The sequence below is a fragment of the Peromyscus californicus genome, unplaced genomic scaffold, assembly GCF_007827085.1.
Source record: "Peromyscus californicus insignis strain IS unplaced genomic scaffold, ASM782708v3 Scaffold_14__1_contigs__length_90479793_seg_2, whole genome shotgun sequence".
Lineage (NCBI taxonomy): Eukaryota > Metazoa > Chordata > Mammalia > Rodentia > Cricetidae > Peromyscus > Peromyscus californicus.
The window spans coordinates 55,128,371-55,151,000 of record NW_026294436.1 but is presented as its reverse complement, the minus strand read 5'-3'; the positions used below and the strand labels follow the sequence as shown (position 1 = coordinate 55,151,000).

The following is a 22,630-nucleotide window of genomic DNA, read 5'->3' as shown; positions in this document are numbered from 1 at the left end:
ACATTGTGTCCACAAGTCAAAAACAGAGATGAATGCTGGTGCTCAGCTTGCTGTCTCCTTTTTATTCCCTCTGGGATCCCAGTCTGGGAAGGCGCTGCCTACATTCAGGGTTGGTCTTCCCTGCTCAGCTTGCCCTTTCTCCAAACACCTGCTTACATATGCATAATTATGCTTCCATGGTGACTTAAAGTCCATCAAGTTGACAATGAAGCTTAAACATCTCTCTCTCTCTCTCTCTCTCTCTCTCTCTCTCTCTCTCTCTCTCTCTCTTCCTCTCTCTTTCTGTGTGTGTGTAAAAACATTAACAACCAAGTATTGATCACTATCTGAATCCTATTTCTTTATGTACTTGAAGGTTATGCTTGTACATCCCTGAATTCCTCAAATTATTGACTCAAATGGCATGCATAATTTTGGTCACATATATCTAATATTTTAATATAGAAAGGCTTATTTCTCACGTATGTTTTTTGTTTTGTTTTTGAGACAGTCTCCCTGTGTAGGCCTGGCTAGCCTGGTATTGTAGACCAGGTTGGCCTAGAACATGGGGTGATCCTCTTGCCATCCAACCCCCCCACCTGGCGTCACAACAGGCATGCACTGCCATATCCAGCTCACGCATGTTACTTTATAAGAAACCGAGTAATACTCAGATGGACTTTAGCTTGTTGTGATGAGATAATACATACTCAGGGGACGACCTGCTCTCTATCCTCTGTTTTCTTTTGTTTTGTTTTTTAATTGTTCAAAATTGATACACTTAACCAAAGATGAGAATCTATAATTTTTCTTGGCTTCTTAATAAGGAAAAAAAAAAAAAAACCTCAGTGGACACTGCTGCTAAGATAGACCTTTGGATCTATTGAAATGTTTCTGGCTTTGGCTTTTCTGGTCCCTGAGCTCCCATCAATGGATATGGGTCATAGGATCTCTAGGCTGTGAATCTCCGCAGAGGCTAGAAGGAAGACACTGACTTCAGAGACCAAGGCTTGTACCAGAAGGGAGGCAGGACACTATGAGACTGGTCTTGAATCTCTGGAACTCTTTATATGTAGGACAGGAAAGAAAGGGCTCACTTAAGATGTGAGAGGAGCAACCTAGCAAATCACCTGTGGTCCTTTCTGACCTGCTCCACACTCAGGCTCCCAAGTTAGTTGAGGCTTAGTTTAAGGTTTGGGGGGCAGGAATATTTCATAGGAGAGAAAATCTCTTTGCATCTCACAAAGACCTTACCATCAGACAAAAAACACAAAACAAAGCCTTCAACCCATTAACAGAATCTCCAGTTGAAAGGCAGACTACTCAATGACGTAGATATGTTTGAAGGAGCCTGTGGGATGATACTAAGCGGTTTCCTCTTTCTGAAGGCTGAAATGCACTCATCTCTCAGTGGGTAACTCCAACTTGAAGGTAGCAAAGGGGAGTTGGTGGTGGATGAAACTGGTTGACTAGTTCCATTAGGCTGCTTGAAGCTAACATATATTCTTTTTTTTTTTTTTAAGTTTCTCAAGACAGGGTTTCTCTATGTACCCGCCATGGGTGTCCTGGAACTCACTTTGTAGACCAGTCTGGCCTTGAACTCACGGAGATCTGCCTGCCTCTACCTCCAGAGTGCTGGGATTAAAGACGTGTGCTACCACGCCCATCATATATTCTTTTTAAAATATATTTTTATTTGTTCTTTGGGAATTTCATACAATGTGTTTTGATCATATCTATCCCTACTCCTCCCAGATCTCCTTGTCACCTTCCTACTCCTTCCAACTTCTTATCCTTCCTCTCCTTCTCCTTTATAACCTGCTATGTCCATTTTGTGCTATGCATGTAGTCACAGTGTGGGACCATCCCCTGGACAGTAGTCAACCTAGCAGAAGTCACAACCGTCAAGAAAACCGACTCTCCCTCCCTGAGAAGCTGTCAGCTGTCAGTAGCTCCTCAGTTAGGGGTGGAGGACTAGCATATGCTCTTACTGAGCAGTCCAGTAGGGCTACATTTTACTTGAAAGAAGGAAGAGGATCTACATTCTCTGCTCTACATTTTTTTTCTCTCTATTTGATCTAGAATTTACCACATTTCTGTGGGTCTTTCTTCTGAAAGCTGCAGGACTGTCTTGATTATCTGGGGGATGAATCCTAGTCTGGCAACTCTCCCAAGAGCACGGAGGGCAGCATCTTTTGCCTTTGGATCTTTAACTAAGTCCTTCAAGAAACTCTTTCTACAGCAACTTTTTCTACTCTTTCTATCATCTTGTACAATGACTCACAGTGCCCTGGAATTGCGTTCTCGATTTCTTGTTAGAATAGCATCTAAATTATTTTTTTGTAGAAAAACTTTATGTACACATATACACTCGACCAGCATTACTAAACATATTTTTAATCCATAACATTTCTTGTCGATACTTTTGATGGTGTCCTCAGTAACACTTCTTTGAGAAAGTCAATCCACATTTATGGAGAACATACTATGTGCTGGGTTCCATGTTTGTTCTGAGTATATTACTATAACAAAGTACTGTTCAGTCTAGTAGACAGACATCTAAGGTGCTCTACTGAGTACTCATAGTATGTTTATTAAAGTGGAGCATCTTTTTTTTTTTTTTTTTTTTTTGGTTTTTCGAGACAGGGTTTCTCTGTGTAGCTTTGCGCCTTTCCTGGAACTCGCTTTGGAGACCAGGCTGGCCTCGAACTCACAGAGATCCGCCTGGCTCTGCCTCCCGAGTGCTGGGATTAAAGGTGTGCGCCACCACCGCCCGGCTTAAAGTGGAGCATCTTACAGATTCAAATATGACATCCATTAGATGCTAACAGTTTATTGGAACAGTCAGTTACATTAGACAGTATGCTGCAGGAGCTGGTTGCTTGTTGTTTTGTCTTCTCTCTCTCTTTTTTTTTTTTTTTTTTTGGTTTTTCGAGACAGGGTTTCTCTGTGTAGCTTTGCGCCTTCCCTGGAACTCACTTGGTAGCCCAGGCTGGCCTCGAACTCACAGAGATCCGCCTGGCTCTGCCTCCCGAGTGCTGGGATTAAAGGCGTGCGCCACCACTGCCCGGCGTCTTCTCTTATTAGATGTAACTCACCATTCTGTTTGGGGTTAATAAAAACTAGCATATTCTTCTAACCTATAATACTTGGTGATCAGGTACACTGTTAATTTAGCATGTTTTAGAACACCTGAGTCAATGGACATTTCAGTTTTTGATGATCCAGATCAAAGGGTTAAAGGATAAGTCGACAAAACACATTATTTAATAGAACTCACACACAGAAAGTATTTGGCTACCGATCGGCTGTTATAGAGTTGTGTAAATGATGCTGACAAATGCTCCAGTGAAAGCTGATTCATGTTGTCAATGCAAGAATTAGAAGGCTAAATTCTGCCTTGAAGAAATAAGGGACTTTGCTAAGTATCTGTAACTCAGTAATTTATGGAACCAGACTACGTCTTCATCAGCTGCAGTTTTCCCCGGGGGTTTGAAGGTGTAAACTGAGAGGGAGGGCTGGATTAGAGAGAGAGTGACAGTCCTCTCCATCCATGACTTCCAGGCTTCCAGGAGGATGCTGGATGATGAAATGACAGTCAGCCTTTCCCTGCCCAGCGAGTCCAGCATGTTCAATAACAACCGCTCCTCATCACCAAGTGAGCAGGAGTCCAACTCGACTTATGATCGAATCTTTCCCCTTCGTCCTGACTACCAGGAGCCATCCAGACTCATCCGAAAGCTCCCAGAATTTGCTCCAGGGGAAGAGGAGTCAGGTGAGGATGAAATCATGGGCAGGAGACAGAGGAAGAAACTTTGATTCAGATGATGTCGGTATAACACTCTTGCTGCAGGTTAGCCAAATCCAATATGTCTATGGCCTCTGGAGAAAGCTACAGTCCATCTCTAGATTTGGTTGCTGCTGCTTCCAGCCTGTTCTGAGACCCTTCCTTTTATATTTAACATCAGATGTTCAGAGGGACCCACAAAAAAAAAAAAACCTGGCAAAGTATCACTAAGGTGTTCCCAGAAGAAGCTGGGTGGTCTCACCCAGGTAACCTGCTTTTTCTGTATATAATGGGAGAGAAGGCCTAGCTGGTGTACTCACTTGACACCAGACTTCACTGGGGTAAATTCTGGACTGGAAATTACATTGGAGGAAAAGAGATAAATGAAGCTAAAGGCATTTTATAGCTTCTATAGTGGGTAGCTCTCTGAATAACTGAATCATTTAATTTTTGTTGACTTCTCTTTGGTAAATATTCACTCCACTAGCATAAGATTTTATTTTGGCAGTAAATATCTTTTTATCTTTTTTCAATAAAAGTATTGAATAAGGTACATAGTACCAGTTGCTTCAAATCCCAGTCCCCTTTAAAAAGTGCTATAGGGTGACATCAGGAGGGATGCTTGATCGTCTTTGGCATCCTCAGCAACTTTCTGAGGTCATCAGCCTAGAAGTTGAGCAGGTTAGTAGCAGAGGGCATATGTGTGGGAGAGGAAGGCCTGAGTCAGCTGATAGGACTAAATGGAAGAATTGAGGCTCATCAAGGAACAAACTTGCCAAAAGACAAAGGGAAATTAACATCCATTTTATCACTGATGGGGTAAAAAAAAAAATCATAGAAAGAAAACACTGAATTCATCTAATTCCCTAGAAACAGCAAGAGTAAAGATTATGTATGAATTCATTTCCTTAACAGAACTGAAGTAATTAACCTATTTCCTAAAGGCCAAAAAAAATCTCCCATACCAATCATATTTTAATTTTCTAAAATTATCATACGTATTAAACAAGATCATATAAATCCAATCTATGGTTGTTTTCTACCCTAAACTGTGTTGTTCAATTAATGTCAGCATTTTGAAATTGAGGATTTTGCTATTAAACCTTCAACCTTCAAGACTGCTGTCCTGGGACAGCGTAAGACTTCCTAAGGCTTGGCCACACAATTCCACAGGGCTAGTCAGTTGTTCATGATGGTGGCTTGTGAGGAGAGTGAGGAACAAAACGGTGGCCTACATTCTGAAGTCCAAAAGAAAGGTGTTTAGAGGAAGCGCAACTGGCCCCAAGGAAGTGAATATGAAGTGGGTTAGGCTACCATGAGGCCGGATTCTTGCTCTCCCCTCAGATACTCCTTCTTAAAGGTATCTCCATAGTTGCCCTTGGGAACCGGAGTCAGTGCCCGTGTCTTCTCAGGCTGCAGTGGTGTTGTGAAGCCGGCCCAACCCAATGGACCTGAGGGCGTGCCCCACTATGCGGAAGCCGACATAGTGAACCTCCAGGGAGTGACAGGCGGCAACACCTACTCAGTGCCTGCTGTCACCATGGACCTGCTCTCAGGAAAAGATGTGGCCGTGGAAGAGTTCCCCAGGAAACTGTTGACTTTCAAGGAGAAGCTGGGAGAAGGCCAGTTTGGGGAGGTGAGTTGATCTGTGGAATGAGACCCCCAGTCCTTGTTTAGGTGAAGGAAGTAGGTGGATAAAAATGATAGTAGTGCAAGGGTCTATCTAGAAGAGAGTTCGCAGCAGAAGGTCTCCACTAGTGGTTTGTCTGCATCGCTCTTGGGATGGATAGTTAGTGGTCAACCTCATCTCTTGTGTAAGAGCTGTGGATAACCTGGGGCATCTGACTTCTACACAGAAGAGCTTAAGGCAAGTAAGTCACCAGAGTTCAGATATCCTGAAAAATACTCAATGCTTTCAAAAACTGTTTACAGTAGGTTACCAAGGGCAGGGCTCATGGATATCATCATCTTTTATGGATTATCTAGGAACACCCTGCTGCTTGCTATCACTTTTTCCTTTCAATGAGAGTTATATGTCAAAATGGCAAAACAAAACAAAACAACACCCCCCCCCGCCCGAAAACCCCAAAAACAACCTCGCCCTGCTTTTCGTTCCAGAATTAACCACTAGGGAATGAATCACCACAAAAATAAGGAGGAGCCTTCTTCTGAGTAGACCTCAGAATGATGCATGGAATATTAAACTTTTCATTCTTGTAGACGTCATAGGACTTCAGAGAATTCAGAGCAATGTTGCAGCTGTAATAGGATCCCTTTAATCCTGTAATCTAAGCCCCAAATAAAATACTTATTTTCAAATGAATATGTTGTTGACTTTTAGTATGGATCAAATATTCTCCCTCTGGGTAGATGTGGTGTTAGAGGAGACAGAGGGGCCCATGACATCCATCTGTGGTGTTACATGGACTTACTCTGTTCCCTGGGTTGAAATCCTATGCCCACTATACTATTACTAACACAGGTATAATTTACAACATTCTCCTCACCCCAAGGGATTATCTTAGGAAACGGCCTTATGTTTTTTTATGACCAAGGGATTAACTTTCTCAAGTCAAAATTCAACAGTTATGCCAAATGATATTTTCTAGAGGAGTTATGCCATGATAAACTACTGTATTGGAGATCCATTCCATCCTTTATCAATATTCCATTCAATGCATCGACATATTCTATTAGCTGGGCACGTTAGCATTGTTTGATTTTGTCAATTACTTGAATCAAAGATATGTCCCCAGAGCCTCGTGTTGGCCCCTTGTTATTTCGCCTGAGTTGTGAGAGTTAGTTTATCTCCAGGACAAGCCCAGCAGGAGTACTGAGACATCTTCAGGAGAAATGATGATGCTGAGACTAGATGACTTTTGTCTAGGTTCACCTCTGTGAAGTGGAGGGAATGGAAAAATTCAAAGACAAAGATTTTGCCCTAGATGTCAGTGGCAACCAGCCTGTCCTGGTGGCTGTGAAGATGCTCCGAGCAGATGCCAACAAGAATGCCAGGTCTGTGGTCTGAATTTTCCTTTGATTGCTTCATGGTGAGGATTAGAAATATTCCTGGAAATTCCTGAGCTTTTATTTTTCTTTCTTCTACTGAGATGGGGAGGTCTGTGGGCTGTCCTCACAAGCCCACTCTTATGCTTTATACTTCCAATGTGGTTGGAAGTGCTCATCTTTTTCTCCATCCCTTTCAAGCACAAATGCATATATTTATATTATATTCACTATATAGTTATTTCCTCAATCCCTTCACTCAATGCGTGCAACAGTCCGAATGTGTTCTTTACTCATGATACCCAGACAGACTCTTGAATGTCACTCTCTCCTTTAGCTGACTTCTCATAATGACAAACACCTTTCTGCCTACATCTTTGTGTCCTCCTGTTTTTATTTCACACCCCTGTTTACAGTCTCATCCTTTTTTTCTCTTTTATGCTCCTTTTCTTCTATGTTCAGCAGCCCCTCACAATGAGAAGCTACTTCTACTTGGAAACGCATCCATGGACCTCAGAGCAAAAGGATCCACAGTCCTTTAACAGGTTTCCAAAATGGCTAATCATTTCTGGGATCCATTACTACATGAATTTCAGTTTCCATCCACCACATTGTTCCCTGACAGCCTTTCTGTTATAATAGTGGTGAGTTAATCCTCACCCAGAGAGGCATGCTGGTAGAAAACTAATTGTCTGTGTCCCAGAGAAACCTGAACATCTGGATACCACATGCATCTTCCCATGTGTGTTCTCGTGATTTGTTTCACTGGTATTCATCCCAAGAGGACGTTTATTATTCCTAGTCCCTAAGTTATCATAAATTCCAAAAACAATGATAGGTTTCGTTAAAAGTCTTACAATGGGCAGGATGTGAACTGAAGAGAAAGGTGAGGAAATGGAACTGTGTGGGCTTTCACATTTTAACCAAGAGTGTTGACTTGAGAATATTAACATGAATGAAAAGCAACCCTCTCTGGGTCCCACAGAGAGAAGGGATATTCCTCATATTATTAGTCTTTGCACATTGGCAGAAGAAAGTATCAGGCAGGAAAAGACATTGTATGAAATAGGACAATGTATTTCTGGGTTGATGACATTTGCTGGATCTACTTGTTCTCACTCTTGGTTGGTAGTGATAGATGGCCTGAACTCTGGGTCCTCACAAGTCACCAAAACCCAGGGCCTGGGATTTATAGGAATATAAGAGAGGAGACACTGAATCAGGGCTACATGCGTTCCAAGAATTCATCTCAACAGAGTCTGACTTTCAGTGCAGATTTCCTATAAAACTCACCAGAGACTTCTAACTGATCTGCCCCTGCAGTTTTGGGAATGTGGGTTATTGGCTCCATGTTGACAATTTACAACTCAAGTGTGGCTGTCACTATGAAGTCAAACAGTTACAAGTTTTGGCCAAATGAGTACTTTTGAAATGTTTTGAGTTTACCATCACAGCTTTCAAACAACTCTGTTTGAACAAGCCACCAAATCAATGTATGCTGTGGCTGGCTGCTGGTGCAGATGGCATTGGGAAAAGCCAGTAGGAGAAAAAAAGAAATGATCAGATAATCAAAGGGTAGTTATCCACTTTGTAAAAAGGATCTTCACTTCATTAATAGTGTGACTCTGTAGCTTTTGAAAGAATCAAATATTTTAAAGCCCTTGAGTTGGTTTTTAGTGAAGAGCTCCATTTGCAAGGCAGTTTTGAAGCAACACATATTTGAGTCAGTAGTATCAACAACTTTCTATGTAGTGGGCATTTTGCCACATACAAGGAATATAAAAGTGAATCATCGAGCTTGTCCTTGAAAACATTGTTATTGATGAAATAAAGGTTCATTGTGTTCAAGGAGCTGTTGAATGCGATACCAGTTTGTCTGTCTGGGTACCAGTTTGTCTGTCATTTCAAAGATCTTCCAAAGGGGAGCAAGGCATAGTGTGATGGGTGGGAATGGACACTGCTGTGCATCCTTCCTTGCTCAGTTCTGACTCTGATACCCTCTGACTTTATCTACAATCACATCCTCCAAAGGAATGATTTTCTTAAGGAGATAAAGATCATGTCTCGGCTCAAGGACCCAAACATCATCCGTCTCTTAGCTGTGTGTATCACTGATGACCCGCTCTGCATGATCACGGAATACATGGAAAATGGAGATCTCAATCAGTTTCTTTCCCGCCATGAGCCTCTGAGTTCTTGTTCTAGCAATGCCACAGTCAGGTAAACAAGTCAGGTCTTCTGTCTTTTCTCTGTTCTCCTAAGAGTAATTCGTGGGCCTGAAAATGGGGAGTGGTAAAGCTTAAGGTTCCAGTTGTCATAGGGGTAGCATGGGAAGTCAATTAGTAGGTAGTAAATGATGGGGCAGCTCTGCTTTGTGGGGAAATCAAGCAGATTCTTTCAAGAGCAGGGGCAAGATATAGATGGTTCAACCCTGGTTTGTTGCTTAGAATATACCCCCTCCACAGCTGCTTTCTCTTTCTTCTGTGTGCCCTCAGTTACGCCAACCTGAAGTTTATGGCTACCCAGATTGCCTCTGGTATGAAATATCTCTCATCCCTTAACTTTGTCCACCGAGACCTGGCCACACGAAACTGCCTAGTGGGCAAGAACTACACCATTAAGATAGCAGATTTTGGAATGAGCAGAAACCTGTACAGTGGTGACTACTACCGGATCCAGGGCCGGGCAGTGCTTCCCATCCGCTGGATGTCCTGGGAAAGCATCTTGCTGGTGAGTTTCTACAACTGTGAGCCCTATCCCAGTGGCTGACCTGCTGCTCAGGTAGGAGGCTGGGACAAACTGGAGGCAAGCTCCACAGACCTGGATATTTTCCCTGATTTGAGAAGATTGTCTCTGGGCATTATTATTATTATTACTCAAGACTTGCCTATTTCTGATGGAAAAAAAAAGTAATGCGCCACTAGAGAAACTTTAGAGGGAAGGTTTAAAAGTATAAGGAATTCAGTATCCTTTTTCCCGTTTTCTCTTCCACCTGTTGAATGGTCTTAATTCAGGGCATTAAAATACTTATCTATCTGGAGAGTGGTGGCCCACACCTTTAATCGCAGCCCTCAGGAGGCAGAGGCAGGCAGATCTCTGTGAGTTTAAGGCCAGCCTGGTCTACAGAGTGAGTTCCAGAACAGCCACAGCTACACAGAGAAACCCTGTCTTGAAAAATCCAATAAATAAATAAATAAATAAATAAATAAATAAATAAATAAATAAATAAAACTCTTACACATTAAAAACTTATGATTCAAAATATTTTTTTCCATATTAAGTTCATGACCATGCTTTTTATTAGTTATTTAGAATTGTCTGTGTCTTTTTATTTTGATTATTTTTACCATTTATTTGTTGAATCCATTATTTTTTCATTTTACGGTTTTTGACTAATTCTTGGTGTTCTGCACCATGGATGAATGACTTCAGATGCCTCTCTTAGAGTTTGATTTTACTGGCCATGAGTATCTGGACCATTGCAATGCTGATTTTATAGCCACTCAACTCATTCAAGGGATGACTAAACTATGAGCTTTCACTTCCTAATATGCTACCTGGATTGTCTTCTGTAATATTCAGAGAAAAACCCGAGTCCAGTTTGATTTTGTTCATGTCTAATTCATCTACTTATTTCGAGCTGATATTAATATAGGATTTATAAATTAATTTTGAAATGGAAAAATGTACATTACCTTCTCCTCATCAAGGTAAGCATAGCTAATGCTTTGGAATATTGCCTTTGAAATTTTTTTTTGTGCATATATTTCTATGTGTATATGTCCTTAAAATTTTATGTATTTATTTTTGGTTTTCAAGATAGGGTTTCTCTGTGGAGCACTGGCTGTCTTGGAACTCACTTTTTTTCTTGGAACTCACTTTGTATAACAGGCTGGTCTCAAACTCAGAGATCTGCCTGCCTCTGCCTCCCAAGGGCTGCGATTAAAGGTGTGCGCCATCATCTTAATTATACATTGACTTGTACAAGTGTATGTGTGTATGTCTGGAGGGGGTGGGAATGTGCACGTAAAGGATAGGGGGTTGCAGAGGCCAGAAGGGGGAGTCATATCCCCTCGAGCAGGGGAGTGGGTGCCAGGAGTTGACCTCAGGTCCTCCAGAAGAAGATAATTGCTCACTTCTGTCTGTTGTCTCAGTACTTGGGAGGCTGAAACAGGAGGATTGTTGTTAGTTAGACATAAGCATGGATTAGATAGTGAGAACCTGTCTCAAACAAAAAAAGAAAGAAAATTAAACAAAAATAATGATGCATAATATATGCCATTTTATAAAAACCTAATGACATTTATATATATACACATATTATATATATATGAGCCTTTATTTTTATAAATTTCTAACATAACCAGCATTTAATTAAACTTAAAGGTGCTTTGTGGCCTTCAAAAATGACATATTGGCCTACATTCAGGGGGCCATGTTTCCTACTCCAGTTTTTGCATTATTAAAGGACTTATTAACCAGGGTCATTTAGTGAACCGTTCCTCTTATTTTTCTGATCTAAAAATCAATGCCCTCTACATGTCCATGTCACTATCTTTATTAAATAGAAAATGTGTATTTAATGATCAAGTCATTTTTCAAGACTGTGGCTAGAACTGAATAGGGGAGGGAGCGTCCTGAGACTACCAGGATTAACTCCAGTCATCTTCTTTTATTCCTACCTTCAAAACAGTTGACTTCCCCTGCTAATTTAGGCTTTCCCTTGGTGGTTCTCCTAAGTGGCCCATATCCTTCAGGTGGCCCTTCTAGTGTTCAGAGAGTCAGTAGCCTATAGGTACCAGTTCTAACACCCAGAGTCCATTGGCTTACGGTCTGCATCCTTTTAGCTCTTGGCTATCATCTCCAAGAGAAGCAGAACTAAGCTGAGATCACAGGGATGGGAGGATGGACTGCTTTCCAATAAGGTCACATTGCTACTTCCAGCTCCGCTGTGCACATTTTGCCGGTTGCCACATTCCTTGCTTTGGGCAGGGGAAGACTGATTTCAGATGATGAGCATGTGTTTAACATGCTCTTTTTCTTTTTGTGCCTGGCTTTCTCTGATTCTCTTTTCTTTTTCTTCAATAGGGTAAATTCACCACAGCAAGCGATGTGTGGGCCTTCGGGGTGACTCTGTGGGAGACTTTCACCTTTTGCCAGGAGCAGCCCTACTCCCAGTTGTCAGATGAGCAGGTTATTGAGAATACTGGAGAGTTCTTCCGAGACCAAGGGAGGCAGGTATGAACTGTTGGGATGTGGACTTAGGTGATCTCGAGGGAGAAAAGACTTAGTAGGAAGGCCCCAGCTCAAGGATGGAAACAGAATTTTGTTTATGTTCAATCTATTCCTGGATCTAGATTATTCAGCAAGTCTGTGGGTTGGCAAAAAAAAAAAATCTTAGAATAAGATGTGGTGTTGGTTTGAGCTGGTAAGCAATATGTCTGCACTTGGACATCCACAAATGGACTGGTGTAACCTGGTCCTTCTCTGGGGAGGCTCCTCTAGGCCTATTTATGGAACCTCTTGGAACTTATGGACCATTGAGTCTTCAAGCTAACAAGGAGTCCTGATTTCTTGAGATATCGAGCTTTCTTTGGTTGGTCAAGTTTTTGATGCTCCTGTAAGACCTAGGACTTAAAGCTTGCTAATAACCAGAGCATTGCAGTCCCCCAAGTGGTCTGTCTGTAGCACACCTTACATCATGGTATCTCCAACACACAGATGGTAATAGCTGGAGAAAGGTTTTGCAGGAGATGAAAGTGGGTCCTTTCTGGCTTAACTAGACTTAAACAAGCAAATGATGAGAGAGGGACAAGAATAATACATGGTGCATGCTAAAAATGAGAATGGGCCTGCAATTTCATTTTTATTTCAATATTCTTTAGATAGTGTGGTAGTAAGAATTCTAAATCACCTATCCTAGTTAGGAGGTGTCTTAGTTAGGATTTCTGTTGCTGAGATGAAACACCATGACCAATAGCAAATTTGGGAGGAAAAGGTTTATCTGGCTTATATTTCCATATTGTAGTCCATCACTGAAGGAAGTCAGGGCAGGAACTCAAACAGGGCAGGAACCTGGGGTCAGCACTTGACGCAGAGACCATGGAGGGGTGCTGCTTACTGGCTTGTTCCTCATGGCTTGCTCAGCCTGCTTTCTTAAAGAATCCAGGAACACCTGCCCAGGGATGGCCTTACCCACATTAGGCTGGGCCCTTCCTGATCAATCACTAATTAAGAAAATGGCCTACAGGCTTGCCTACAGCCAGATCTTATGGAGACATTTTCTTAATTGAGGTTTTCTCAGATGACATTAGCTTGTGTCAAGTTGACATAAAACCATCGAGCACAGGAGATAACTGCTCTCTTACTGTGATGAAGCAAAAATTTGCCCTTGTCTTTACGAAATATGCAATGGACCAAGAAAAAAAGTTTCTCTTCATAGATTAATGTATTCAGACCACCCTTTAGAGGACACATGGCCAGTTAAGAGTTGTGTGTTCAATTAGAAAATGGATCCTACTCATCAAAATAATGGCCTAGAATTATAGTAAATTTTGTTGTTATTGCTGTTGTTGCTTTTGAGACTGGGTCTTGCTACATTCCCAGGGTGACCTTGAACTCCTGCCAGAGCCTCCTGAGTACTAGGATTACAGGCCTGCTACTACTACACCTGGCATTCTTCTATAATAATTTTTCTAAAGTTCTATAGAGGGCACCTCACAAAGAGATCAGCAATTTTAAGTTTTACTGGTAATATATGAGACTGCCCATTACGCTATACCCTTATTGGTAATAGTGTCTTTCAAATGCTTGGTATTTTATAGTCATAGTTTTTATAACTCGCAGAATTAAACTTTGTTATATCTGATTTGATCTTCCATCTAATTTGCTATTTTAACAGAAGTCAAAGCTTTTGCCTACTGGCCTTTTTACCTATATATTAGGAGTTGATGGCATATGTGACTATTAGACTCTGGGTAAAGCCCAGCTCCTATGATACATGATGCAGGCTGGTGTTGTGTGGAGTAAGGCAGGGCAATGGGAAGTAGTTAATGATGAACTAGGTACAGATATGTGTTCAGCAAAGGCAATGATAATTTGATGGTTCAGAGAGCATAGGAAATTTAAGTTTGGTTCAGTAATCTATCACTGTAGAAGAGTATTAAGACTATAGGTAGGGAGATGATGGTAATGACATACGGAAGACAGAAGATGGACTGGGAGTTAGCAGAGTAGTATCTTCCTTGTGGAGATGGCAACTGGTAACGTCAGAGTAGCATCCTAAGCTGGGACTGGGGCACAATGACCATACCTGTTAGTGCAATCTTATCTCTTCTAATTGAGACCGATACAGAGAAGGGGAAACACAGAGAACAATGGTAGGCATTACAAGGATGCGGCCTGCATCCCAATTTCTGCATCAGCTGAAATTTTATTCCAATCAAAATTGCAATAAAACCTCAAATACTTTATGGAGCTGAAGTTACAAATGTACTTTGTTTCTGTTGTATTGGCTTAACCAAGAAACATGGTCATAAATTGAAGATCTGAGCTCCCTTGGCATTGGTTTCATCTTCAACATGAAGATAGGGCCCACAGAATGGCCCACCATGAAATAATGCCTGAGAGAACTAGAAGAGACCAATGAGAAAAGGGGCTGATGAGCTAGAACTCCATGTATGGGAAGAATAGATAGAACACTCATTTCAGTTGCTGAGTTCAATAAAGTGGTGAGGGCATAAATCAAACTATGATACAATTCATTCTCCTCCTCCTCTTAATACTTATTTTTCTCCTTCAAAATTTTTGTTCCCAAAGACTTATCTCCCTCAACCAGCCATTTGCCCCGACTCTGTGTATAAGCTGATGCTCAGCTGTTGGAGAAGAGATACCAAGCACAGACCATCATTCCAAGAAATACACCTTCTGCTTCTTCAACAAGGGGATGAGTGATGCCATCCACGCCTGCCGATGTTCCTGTGGCCCAGGTCCTCCTCACAAGACCTACCGCTAACCCACATCTAAGCCACTCCATCTGGACATTTAATGGACTCGAGAGACAGGGAATTGTTCACTTTGCTCTCTTACTGTCTCTTGTCTTCTCTGGTACACTTCCCTACTCCCTACCACTGACTCATATATACTTTTTTTTTGTACTGAAATAACTAAAAGAGAAAAAAATAGAGCAGATAAAGTTTAGTAAAAATATTACTTGATATACCAAAGGGTTAGATCATAAAGGCTAGAAACTCAGATAATTTATAAAGGTTATGCTTATGTTTATAAGTGTGTAGATCCTACAATATTTTTCCATGTCTTTTTTTTTTTTTTTTTTTTTGGTTTTTTTCGAGACAGGGTTTCTCTGTGTAGCTTTGCGCCTTTCCTGGGACTCACTTGGTAGCCCAGGCTGGCCTCGAACTCACAGAGATCTGCCTGGCTCTGCCTCCCGAGTGCTGGGATTAAAGGCGTGCGCCACCACCGCCCGGCCCATGTCTCTTTTTATAAAATATCTTTAGAAGGAAAAACTTGAAGAATACGAATGTTTTGGGAAGCATCAGATTAGGCTTAAGGAAAATACTTGGTGGCTATGAAGAATTGCAGGACTTGGCATTCCATAACTGATGGATGTTTTTCTGTCTGGACATATCCCACTCTCACTCTTAAATCTCTCTCTCTCATTCCTCTATCTCTCTCTCTCTCTCTCTCTCTCTCTCTCTCTCTCTCTCTCTCTCTCTCTCTCTCCTCTCAAAGTGAGTGACATGTACTTAAAAGTTAAAAAGCTCTGTCTTGTATCTTGGAATGAATGTTTTCTTCATTCATGGGCAGAGATCAGGATATAACTATGAAACAGGGCATATGGGTAGGAAAAAGTGTGTTGTAAGGCCTGAAGGACAGTGGTTCTATACAGAAAAGAAAGGTTGCACAGGATTCTCAGTAGACAGGGTCATAGGAAAGGAGGTCCATGGAAGATGAATAGAAGATGTACTATTTGTTGTTCCCATGTGAGAGTCATTATCTTAACCATTTTCACCTGCGTGTTTTAGTGACAACTTGACTTTTCAATCAGTAAAAGCCCAACATTTTGGTAATTTTAAGGCTGCTCCTTTGGTTCATCTTGCCCAGTTCTATTTATTTCAATATGTGATGCCTCTGTGGGACCTATAGGCTAGGATTTGAACTTCTCTTTGATGCCATGTACAACATACAGTAGATCCATTCTGAGTATTCCCTAAAGGTTGGCCTAGACCACTGAAAGGAAAGTATAGGAAGACTGATTTCCACTCTTTATTTGGGGAAATATGGAGAGAATCAGAACACACAGGTGTGGATGGGCTTCCCCAGAGATGGGGAGTCTCTCATCTCTGAAAACTTTCAGATATTAGTTGAAGAAGTATGCAAGAAAGAGGTTCTTGACCACTGGATACATGTGTCTGTATGGGATAATGAAAGGTTGACCGTTCAGTGTTACTGAATGTGCTTTTGCCATAGAGATGGTGGCCAGCAGCCAAGCAGGAGGTTCTAGTTTCAGGAGTCATGGAAACTGATACACAATCAAGAGGAGTCGCCTAAGAGCAGATCCTAAGTGTTCATACTCAAAAGACTCTCAGATTCATCAGGAAACTAGAATACAGAAATTTTAAGTCCTATAGAGGAAAACCAAGAAAAGATTACTAAATAAGCTTCCTAAGCTGAGGTAAAATAGTTGTGTTCTCCTTCTATCTATCTATCCAGTCAGCTTGCTCTATGGTCTCTCAGAAGCTGGACTCTTTCTGGTTCTGCCTTTAGTATGGCTCCAGGACACAGCATAGGTGTGGCTCTAAGTCTTATTTGCAGATTCCATTCAGTCATAGTGAATTCCCCTTCTCTGCAGCTGTTGTATTCTTCTTAGCTTTTAGTCTTTGCCAAGACTAACTGTGGGTCATTGATTAGAGAGGTAGGTGAGCATTGGGTTGGGAACCCTGGCCCTCTTCCTCTCTCAAGCCAAATATGCCATCTTCCCAAGTATCAAGGTCTCTATGAGTTTGTTTCCTTCTCTGTCTAATGAGTAACCTGAACTAGACGGTCTGGAAATGAAAATCTCTTGGGGTTCTGCTATGTTTTGTGCTTGCTGGAGAACTAGATTTGAGACTGGGGTAGGTTCAGTTACTCTCTTGCTCAGAAAATAGTGGCCAGTAAAAGAGCTCCCGAGAGAACACATTGTAGTTACACTGACGCCTGCATTGTATCTGCTCTAGAGCGACCAGGTATTTCCACACATGATCTCATTTGATATTTCTAGGGCCAGACATGTTTCTTTCCCAACTCTTGAATATATACTCTTTAGGATTCTGACCCCAACTCACTGTATCTCTTTACCTGTCACTTAAAAATCATCTTTAAAACAAAATTTCCATGACTTTTCATCATGGAACTTATCTGTTCCAGATGGCTATCAAATATGTATCATCATATACAGAGACCATTTTCCTTCCTTCCTTCCTTCCTTCCTTCCTTCCTTCCTTCCTTCCTTCCTTCCTTCCTTTCTCTTTTCTCTTTCCTTCCTTTCTTTTTCTTTTTTTTTGTTCTTTTATTTTTATATGAAGAAGGATCTACCTTCTGGCACTGAGACCCTTGTATTATAGACACAGGTTTAGTTTTTATTTACACTTGTAGAGTTGAGCTGTACCAACCTGAGCAACCCAACATGGTAGATGGTAGGAGCTTACCATATAGACTTAACAGGTAGCTCAAATCTAAATTAGAGGAATGAAAATAGGCTTTGGCAAGAAAAGCAGAAGCCAATGAGAAACCGTGGGTTATTGTTATTTTCCCAAGTTATTCATGATCATGATATATGTGAACCATTTATGTTAAGATGTCCTTTAGAGTGTCATAACTCAATTTATACCTTTTTTGAAGAATGTATTGGTAGCCAGGTCCATTTATTTTTTAGTGCTGGGGATCAAACCCAGAGCTCACACATGCTAGGCAGGGGTTCTGTCATTGATCTATAGCCTCAGTATCTATGTTCAAATCTTGCCCTGTTGGCCAGACAAATGTCACTAATTCATGTGTGTGATCTGGAGTTGAGAGGAGTGCCCTGAGGGGAAAAAACACCTGCATGTGTTCCAGAGTATGTAACAAAAGAGGGCTGTGTGCAAGTGGTGGTTTTAAAAAGTGGTTGCATGAATGTGTGTGTGTGGAAAGAATGGGGAGAAAATGAGAAAGAAGGCATCATAAAGAGAGGCAAGGAGAGATTATGGGAAATCACAGGAGGGGGCAAGTCAGGCAAGGTAGAAACAGGGATGGCTGGAGATCGGGAAATCAACTGATATATGAAAGTGAACTCTCGAAAGAAGATCTGAGAGAGGTTCAAAAAAGTGACTTGAGAAGAATGGAGGGTGAGTAAGAGAAGAAATGCTGGGTGAGAGAGACCGTATTTATTAAAATGAAGTCAGGTACACTATAGGAAATGGAATGGATTTTTTGGAGAGTTAAGGAAGGGATGCTGGTCTTCACGGATACAGAAACATGTAGCCACCAGGGAATGACTTTCTCATCTCAGGGGAAGTGGGTACAGGAGGCAGTTTGCTCTCCTGTTTGTTCTAGACCACATCTAGTGCTGGTGGCAAGCCAAAGTTGTCTGTGCACTGGACTTGGTGTTCTATGTGCCGTTTGGGTATGAAGATCTAGGAGTCGGGGAGCTTATGGTAGTTACTGAATCCACTTTCAATAATGCTCATCATTGCTGGAGCCAGAATGGCCACAGCAAACCTGGAAACAATAGGTGTAAGCTAGACAAGACTAAATCTCATCTGATTTTTAAAAGGAGGGGTGTGTCATATTGAAAACATGTTTGTTTAGTCCCACCCAGGCATCCCACAAGAAAACCAGGATGTGAGGCTAGGCCATGTGTTTTAAGTAAAGAAGAGAAAGAGAGGAGTGTCAGGATGAAGGGAATGGGGGAAGATGTTCTGAGAACATACACCAGAAGACAGAAGAGTGTCTGTTTTTATCCCAAAGTACAAAATGAAGAGAACTGCAAAACATTGGTTATTATGACTTTGATCCTAAGTTGAATTCCTGGGCCTGGCATTTAGCATCATACTCCTCTTTTCTTTGTTTTGAAGACTATGTTCTTGGGTGCTGTGTGGGGTAAGCCCCTAATGTTTTGACAAGACGCAGATTTGACTCTGAGAAATCCTTTTGAACTGAAGCTTCATATTCTAGAAACAGATGATTGTTATTGAACACTTAGTGAATTATTTGGAATCCTGAATTAAGGAAGGAAACTGGGTAGTTAGTAAGGGCTTGATTTTTTAGCAGTTTTGAGCTCTGTTCTCTAAGGAGCTCAGTAGGCTGGCAGGAAAAGACTGGAGAGGGACAATTTAGTTGTCCTGTACTTTTCAGAAACTTGTTATTTTCAAATTATCTGAGACTTGAAAGAAGTTACAAAAGAATAAGTGCAGAGTGGCCTTACCCTGGATCTGGTTTCCTCCCACTGATAATATTTCAGTCTATTTTCATCTATTAAAACCATGGTCTACTTTGAGCCACTTTCAAAACTGAAGTCTAGGCTTGCCTTGGATTTCACAAGTTTTCCTGCCTTGTACACATTTGCTCACTGGACATCACCTCTGTTGGTTTGTAACCTGGCCTTGGTGGCACCCAGCAGGAAAGACTCTATCTGGATATTATTCTACAAACATTGAAAAACCAGCAAATTGACAAACTCATTTACCCGTGAACAATATCCTACATATTTCCTGAATCCACTTTCAATTAATGCTCATCACTGGGGGACCCAGAATGGCCCTAATCATGTGTAATGATTAGTTCCTTGGTTTGGCATCACAAACAATCCAAGAACACCTTAAGAAGAGTAACACCATAAAAGGCTTTTAGGCAGAAGGAAATTCTAAACAGAAGAATGAAACTTTTGTTGGTGACAAGAGGCCTTTAAGGTAAACCAGTACTTTGGTCAAGAATTAAGTGGTACTGAATGGAAGCAGGGATAGTTTGTGGATAGAATACAACACAAATATAAACCCCTAATGTGAGACGATAAAACATTCATTTCAGAGTACCAGAGAAGTTTCATTTGCTCAAATGTTCATCCTTAATTATAGCAAAAGCTGCTAAATTAAATGCAAACACAACAGCTTCCTGGGGGCAAAGTGGAAACTCTAGTTTCATGGATCATGACTTTGGGTTTTCTGTTGGACATTTTTAAGCTGCCCTGCTTAAGGGCTACATGATTATAGCTGTCTTTGGCTTATGAAGTTCCTAGCACACAAGTGAATATTCTGTGAATCTTATGTTTTTAATGAATAAAGGATGGAAACATTGTTATGTATCACAAGCGTGAATTTTGGGAGAAGTGCTTTGTGAAAACATAGAGGGCTTTTTTTCAATGAAAAAGAAAAAGGAAAGAAGTGTCTTACAAACAGTGGATACCCTTGTATCTTTGGGATGGTGAAACTGATTCAGACAGCCATGCAATGTAGTTCTAACAGGGCACTAGATCAAAGGCAGAGAGCGGACTCTGGCCCCAAATCTAGCTCTTCTGAAACGAGCTATTCATTTAGTTTTTCCTACAGGCACCTTGCCAGTACCTTTACAGGTCATATAGGTGAACAGATACAAGTTGCAAGGCTGATCTGCGATCACAACTGTATGTCAAGAAAACATTTGTCAAAGGAAAGCACAGGCAGTTGCTATCAGTGCAAATGTGTTTTCCTAAAAAGAGGCTTGGTATAACAGGGAAAATTGGGAGCATTCCTGCAGACACACTGAAGGTTTGTAATCTAACTATTCACCTGAATCATTCTTTGCTGTTTAAGGATTCACCTCTTCTAGCTGGATGTCTGCTAACTGTTCCTGAGGACTGACTTCCTGCAGCAATATGGTGGACTCTTCTATGATGAGGCAACATTTGGGCTTTGTTCAATAGGCTGTGGTGGATATGTGCCTTGTTAAGGGCTAAACAATAAATGGATTTAATTTCTGCTTAAAAGTATCATAGTCACTCTAAAATAGAATATATATATAGAAATCTTCTGTATTAGAAAAGGAATAGAACTTGATGCCCATTGTATATTTTCTTTATTTATTCTCTGTAAGTCTGTTGGATGATAAGTTGTAAATAACAGTGATTAAAGAGTCATGCTGCTGATGGAGTCTTCTTTCTGTCTAAGCAGTCACAGTTCTGGTGGTCTCTGTTACCTTTCCTCCTTACACTGTGTGTGGAGTAGTGATGAGATATAGGGAAAGAGCTACAGGTGCATGCAGTCTGGACATGTTTATTAGGGCTATCTGGTAAGGGGGCGGGGCATGTGAAAAGGCTTCTGTTTGATATTAGCTAACGTGGCTATGTCTCTGACATATCCAAATATAGTAGACACTGTGATTTCATATCTTCATACTATTGTGCCTGTCTGGGAACCTGAGTCCAGCATTTCCATTGTCATCTGGAGAAACTTTATTGTCATTGCTACAGAGGGTTTTTTTTTTTTTTTTTTTTTTTTTTTTGGTTTTTGTTTGTTTGCTTCTTTTTTGGAAGAGAAACCGCTGCTAAATCCAAACATGGTCTGTCTCAGGTAGCCGATCACACAAGCATAAACCAACAAAACTGTATACAACTGGAATCCAGACTCAAACTTCACAATAGAGATTAAAACGGAATGACTCCAAGCACACCTTCCATGAGCCTGCAGAACAGGTTTCGAGTACCATGAGCACACTTCTTCCAGCACTTGTCACAGCAGATAAGAAAAGAATGGGTACAAATGCTCAAAGAATAAACAGAGTATTCATGATTGCTCTTTCTGTCTCTACAATGTCCAGGATTTCAGGACCCAAGACCAGGAATTCATGCACCTGAGTGGTTGAATTTGGACGGAAGAAAAGGAAACAAGGGGATTGGAGATGTTCAGAGAGATATAATCTGCTGTTAACCCCTATTGCCAAGGCTTAAAGGCAGATATGAGTGGTGATTTGCATACATCCATACATAAACACACAGACAAGTTATTCATATATCTAATACATAGGTTGTTAATGAGGATGGAAATTATGTCCACTCAGTTTCCCATCAGCAACGTGCAGGGGCTTGGTTAAGTTGCAGAGAACAAGGAAACTAATTTCCATGTATAGTTTTATATTTATTTCCCATTTGAAGAAGAAGTGACCACATGTCTGTAAATTGTTCTCTTCTGTAGTGTGTGGATTCTACACAAGGTAACATTTGACTGTTTACCATAATGAACTGGGTAAAATCCTGAGTTAGTTTTGGGCCAGATTGAATGCATTATTTCTAGGGAAGAGGGGTGAAAAATACAAACAAGAGAAGTCACACAGCCCCAACTAGCAGTTGTTCTTTAGTCCTGTTTGCAAATTAGAGGCAGGCAACTCTGGGAAAGTTTATAAGGACCAAGAATGCTTTATTATTGGAGCAAAAGAGACTTCACTCATCCTTGTCTATTGTACAATAGAAAGAATCAGAGATCAGTGTCAGAGCTTAGGGTAGAGACACATTTATTATATGTGGGCATGAATAATGATAGAGTTGCTACACCTACTATTCAACTCATATACCAAAGCTTGTCAGTGATAGGTAGCCTCACTGTGTACCACACTGTTCTGATACCCAACAGAAGAAGCCCTTGAACAATACAAACCCAAGAGGAGTTTGGAGTGATGGAAAAACAACCAACCAACTCAGCTATGGATTAAAATATATTCCAATTGTTTTGGGGTTGTGTCCTCCCTGCGACAACTTATTTTTGAAATAAAACATTCTAGTCTAACAGTCCAGTCCATCCCTTGAAGGTCACAGGGCGTTGGAAGCAGCAACTTCAGTAGAACAAAAGAAAAACA

At 41.1% G+C, this 22,630-nt stretch overlaps 1 protein-coding gene across 8 annotated transcripts in view; it reads left to right on the top strand.

Annotated features, from left to right (window-relative positions):
- Ddr2 (discoidin domain receptor tyrosine kinase 2) overlaps positions 1–20,927 on the top strand; it is a 127,764-nt gene extending 106,837 nt beyond the window's left edge. For 7 of the 8 annotated variants that reach the window (XM_052737545.1, XM_052737543.1, XM_052737538.1 and 4 more), the window contains 7 exons: positions 3,544–3,754; positions 5,179–5,402; positions 6,654–6,781; positions 8,804–8,992; positions 9,268–9,502; positions 11,861–12,010; positions 14,591–20,927. In XM_052737545.1, coding sequence (XP_052593505.1) covers positions 3,544–3,754; positions 5,179–5,402; positions 6,654–6,781; positions 8,804–8,992; positions 9,268–9,502; positions 11,861–12,010; positions 14,591–14,725 — 1,272 coding nt within the window. In that variant the 3' untranslated portion in view covers positions 14,726–20,927. The remainder of the gene's footprint in view (positions 1–3,543; positions 3,755–5,178; positions 5,403–6,653; positions 6,782–8,803; positions 8,993–9,267; positions 9,503–11,860; positions 12,011–14,590) is intronic. The other variant, XM_052737539.1, reaches the window with a different exon arrangement.
- Positions 20,928–22,630: the final 1,703 nt, after the last annotated feature.